Genomic DNA, 5,217 nt, shown 5'->3' on the forward strand with positions numbered 1-5,217 from the left:
TTAGATGTCATCTTAACTATCCGTTGTTTTTGCCCTCCACCTTTAGGCTACTTTTAGTAGGGTAGTTGTGGGGCTTTTAGGGTACTTGAATCAATAAAGTGTAAATATGGGCTAAGGAGGCGACTACGATAAACTTTCACAGCAGACCGTGCGCGGGTGCAATCACTATTCACCTCTCAGAAGAGCGTTATTTAGGACTAGACGAACAACTTTGAACGACTTGCAAATTTTTCAATAACCACCGATCGGTTCCCGAGCCTTCCTCGAAGCGAATGCCTGCAACCAGACAGAGAATGAGTGAATTATGAAGCGGCGCCGTTTTTGCAGTGGTGCACGGTTTTATGGCTGCCTATGGCAGAGATGTGAACGAGAGTGCAGGAGCGGTTTCAAGGTCACTTTGTTTTGTTTGCAGCAGGAAAGGGCGATGCGTCCGCAGCGGCGGTTCTTCGAAATCCGCCGGGAAACCGCTTTCCAGGAGCCTTCTTCTGTCGAAGATGAAGGAGTTCTGCGCGATGTATGCAAGCAGCGTGGATGTTTCGGTGGCAGACTGGCGTCTTCTCCTGTTTTTTTTTTGCGCTTGCTGCAACAGTCGGTTTGGAGCGGCCGAGAAGGCAAAGCTCACCGAGGGTTGTTCACGTGTGCGCGAGATCGACTGGACGTGTATCGAAGGTGTCGTCGCAGGAGAGCTCTTCCGGATGACTGCATGCAACGATCGCAGGGCGACGTCACCAGGACCCTCGCCGAACGGGGAAGGGCCACGCATCGTGACGGCATAATGGCCGGCTAATGGATGCTACGCAGTGACCGCCGGGGTTCACGTCCGCAGGCGTGGCCTGTCCGGTCTTTGGCCGCGACGTTCCAGCGAGGAGGTATGAACTTGAGCGGCGCGCTTCCTGGTGATGACGCTGTCTCAGGCTGTTTACGCGGTAGCGTCACGTGACCATTTGTTTGCTTCTGTGCGTGCGCTGCTCTTCTATAAAGGGGCAAGTCGGATGCCCGCTGCGCTCAGGCTTCTTCCCACGATCAGGAGAGCGCGCGTGGCGGTCGAGACCATGAAGGTGAGCTGGGTGCGATCACGCCGATGGTTCGCCTGATCATGTCACGTGCTGCATCGTTTAATGCCTAATGCCATCGACGCTCTGCTCATCGTCGAAGCTGAGAAGGGTTGTCGTACGCCATTCGTTCGATTCATGCGATTTGACTGGCTCGAAAACTGATCACGTGACTCGTATATGTTTTCCGAAAAGCTGGGTTCCCCGGCGGTTGAGCTAATCTTTCGCTTGTGTGTGTCGACGACGCACTTAATAGAAACGTGTACAGCTGAAATCTCCCTCTTTGACCATCGGTAGCCGAGCCTGCAGCTGTGAGACACGCGCTGACGGCCAGGGGTTCTCCCAGGCATACATCTTTCTTTTTTAATTTGGTATGATGAAGTACGGCTTGCAAGGAGCATTAGGTACACGTTTGTTTAGCAGGGACTCCTCGCCTGTATGAGACGGGTGACCCGCGCGCTCTTTCTCTATTACGTGTGAGGCTCATACATACTGCATGACGCGTTCGTGCCTTTTTTCTAGTGTTGAAGTTTGAGAATTTGTGAAATTCGTCCAGTCTTTTGCGTATGTGCTAATTTTACATTTTCCAAATATGTTTTTCAAGCCTTTAGGGTACACTTCGCGACCACGCCCAAGGCGGTGTTCGCGCGAACATTTATTATTTTGCCTAGCCCACTTCGCTAGTTTCGACTTAGTTCTAGTCAGCGATGCATAAATACACACCTACGATTTCATTTTCGTTGCGCGCACAGTCGCAATGGGTAACGTCCCTACAGAAGCACTCACTTAATGCGTTGTATGCATGCACATACGTCGAAAATGTCAACATTACCGCTGGTCTTATAGTCACAACAGTGTTGAGAAAGGGTAGAATATCATCCCTGGAGCGCACTCCGCCTAAGTATCTGAGCATCCAACGATGTAGCAGATCATGCGAAGCACAACGAAAAGTTTAGGATTGAAAGCTCGATGCCGCTGCAAAACTAGACGCTACGGGTTTCTGTTCGGTGTCACCACGCGGCAACACCGCCTTGCTGCACGCTTCCCACGCTTGCGCCCTATCGCTTTGAAGCTCCGGTAGTCACCGCACCTTGTTTCGTGTTTGAGTCTCCAATCACAAGCAAGCTATGCGTCCTTTCGCGTACATGTGCCCTTTTTTCCGGCGCTGTTTATAAAATTTTCCGTCGCGCGTAGAAACCAAAGAAGAAAAATGAGCGCCGGTCCCTCTTGTTTATGTCCCTGTTTCGCAACAGAAAAAAACAAGGGTGGGGGGGAGGGGAGGGGGGCGATCACTGCTGATGTTACCGGTCACGCATTTACATGTTTTAGGCCTGCAGGGAAAGCTCCTCGGTCTTTAGTGTTGATGTCTAGCGGGTGATGTCATTCATGCATAAGAACTGCGGCAATATACTTCTTTGCAGACTAGTTGGTACATATTTGTAAACTCGACTTGCGGCGCAACCAGCAGGAAAGAAAAACTGCGCCCTTTCCTTTCTCCCTCCTTCTTTCCTGCTGGTTGCGCAGTAAGTCGAGTTTACAGATAAGAACTGCGGTTTTGTCATTATGTGTGCTCAATGTATAACAGCGCGCTGCAAAACCTTTTACTCGAAAGTTTGGCCACAGCCAACGCTTCTCCGGCTCAAGTCATGTAACCGAATGTATTGGGATGACCTGACTATGGAGGGCTTCATTTTTCGGCAGGAGCTGCAGCATCCGGAGCGGCGGTCGCACAAAGGCTTCGTTTCGATGTACTTGCTTCGTTTCCCTAATTTCTGGCGTTCAATCTCGCAGCAGCCTGCTTTGTTCGTGGCAGCTGTCCTTGCATTTGCGAGCGGGAGTCCGGTGAACCAGCAAAGGATTGCAACGCGCACCGGCACAAGTACGCACTTCAAGACACAAGATGTGAGTGTTTGCCTTTGATTATATGTGATGTCCGCGATGAAATTCTTTGCTGTTTAAATGACGTCATTGGTGAATTGACAATATGAGCATAGAAAATTTTGTTTGCATTGAGTCGGCAGACATGATTTGGTGAAAATAATCTAATGTTCACGTCGGAAAGCGATATATGCCTGTGGAAATAGCATGCCGCCTTTGGTGACTTTTATTTAAACGTTGCTGTTTTACGTGTTGTGAATGCACTTTCAGTGTATGTAGTGAGCGTGTTGAAGCGTGCTTTCTGGCTCCTTGCAGAGTCAGGGAAACTACAGGTTCGGCTACGACGTTGTTCATTCTTCAGGGAGCAGCTTCCACAAAGAGGCGAGCTCCAACGGCGTCAAAGTGGGATCGTACGGTCTACGAGACGTCGATGGCCGCGTCCGCATCGTCAATTACGTTGCCGACGCGCAAGGATTCCGCGCCGACGTGCGCACAAATGAGCCAGATCCCGCGAAGGATTCCGCCACCACGAGCCACGCCGTCGCTCCGGCGGAGAACGCATCCAGCGACAAGGATGCTGCGCTGACTGGACCGACCGAGATGACGTCGTCTTCGACGATGGTGTCTTCTGTCAGTGCCGAACCATCTCGAGACCCGGAGCGCGCGGGAGGCGACGTTGTCCCGCCCAAAGTCTTGACCGACGCGGACGACGTGCCTCGACGCACCAAGCCCAGGCCTCCCGTATTCCCGTCCCCACCACCGTCCGCTCCGAAAGAGGTCGACGCTCCAAGAAGGCCCGGTCCTCCGAAACGTGCAATGCATCGGCTCAGGTATCCTTTCTACGTGAATACAGCCGACGTGCGCGTCGTCGGGCCGGGCTTTCCACAGGCTTTCCCCCGAAGACCCGGAGGCTTTCAGCTGGCCCCATTCCACGGGGCATTCCCCTTCACTAGGCCCTTCTCGCCGGCCGCGTTCGGGTACTTTCCCGCCGGTGTACCCGAGCTCCACCCAGCCGCCCTGCATCCGGCATACTACGCCAACGCCGCATCTGCCTTTCTGCACTCTATGCAACTGAGGCACTTTCCCTTCGGCCAGCTCAAGTGGCCCTACCACGCACCCTTCGTTCCGCCGCCGCTTGTGATGTTCTAGGAGCAGCCGAAATACGCCTGCGCGCTATTCCGACGTCTTCTTCCGGCCGAGCGACATCAACGAAAAGGCGGGCAAGATTTTTTCCGCTCGTGCATTTCGGATACCCACCGAGTTTCTCACACTTTCTTACGGCGTGTTGCACAAACGTGTCGAGCTGCATGGTCTTTCAAACAAGCTTCGAGGCATGCCGTGGTCGCGCTTTTATTCTCGTACAGGCTTCTCGCAACATTGTGAGGACGTCTGCTTAAGGATCTCCGAATTCGAGGCTAAGTTCCTGTGCATTTTATTTGTTTTGTTTTATTTTTGTCTTAGTGCCAAGGCAGCTCAAAGTGATGCTGCAAAAAAAAATAATAAACGTGTTTCCTGCGCACCTGTGTGCATCTTCGGATTTTCCTTTCTTGTTTCCACAGAAATGGACACTACAAGAAAAGGTACGTCGTTGTGGCTCACCGACGAATTAAAAAGAAAAATCGACTGCCTTAGCGTACTAGACAAAGAAAAAGAACGTTTTCTGAACTTCTGTACGTTTACAAGTTTAACTCGCATAAAGACAACATACGACTAGGGCAGTGCACGGGCTCGGGACTACCCGAAAACCCGGGCCAGGCCGGGTAAAGTAGTTTTGACGGCGGGCCCGGGCCGAGCTCGGGTCTGAAGCTACGGGCTTAGGGTCGGGCCCGGGTTTGATGTGGCGGGCTCGGCTCGGACCAGGCTTGTACTTTGCTTAGTTCTTCAAGGGACACTAAAGTGCAACAATGAATCAGTTTATACTGATAAAGTGTACTTTGAGAACTCGAATGTCGTTAATTTCACCATCATAAGTTTCTTTATAGAGGAAGAAATGAAGGTCGAATTTCCATTTTTGAATTTCGAGCAGAAATCTCCGCGCGATTTCAAACTGTATTCGTTGTATTTTGGGGACAGTGGCTCAACGAAATTTCATTAAATTTGGTATGTTAACTCAATGACCTTCTGAGAGGTCAATGTACTTCATTTTTACCGATTAGAAACTATGTAGGGCCCAGCAGACACATTCAGAATCTGTGACGTCACGGCGCTTGCTGCGCGAATTTCAAGGTGGCGTAGTCACCCGCATTTTCTTTCTGCGCGTTTTCTCTCTTACCAAGAGTCTTGTCGT

At 51.3% G+C, this 5,217-nt stretch overlaps 1 protein-coding gene across 1 annotated transcript; it reads left to right on the forward strand.

The window, feature by feature from the left end:
• Window positions 1–1,052: 1,052 nt before the first annotated feature.
• On the forward strand, window positions 1,053–4,272 carry LOC119397720 (uncharacterized). The gene is made up of 3 exons (XM_037665136.2): window positions 1,053–1,058; window positions 2,844–2,954; window positions 3,246–4,272. The coding sequence occupies exons 1-3, from the start codon at window positions 1,053–1,055 to the stop codon at window positions 4,077–4,079; spliced, it is 951 nt and encodes a 316-aa protein (XP_037521064.2). The 3' UTR covers window positions 4,080–4,272.
• Window positions 4,273–5,217: the final 945 nt, after the last annotated feature.

This window comes from Rhipicephalus sanguineus, chromosome 6 (assembly GCF_013339695.2).
Source record: "Rhipicephalus sanguineus isolate Rsan-2018 chromosome 6, BIME_Rsan_1.4, whole genome shotgun sequence".
NCBI classification, from domain to species: Eukaryota; Metazoa; Arthropoda; class Arachnida; order Ixodida; family Ixodidae; genus Rhipicephalus; species Rhipicephalus sanguineus.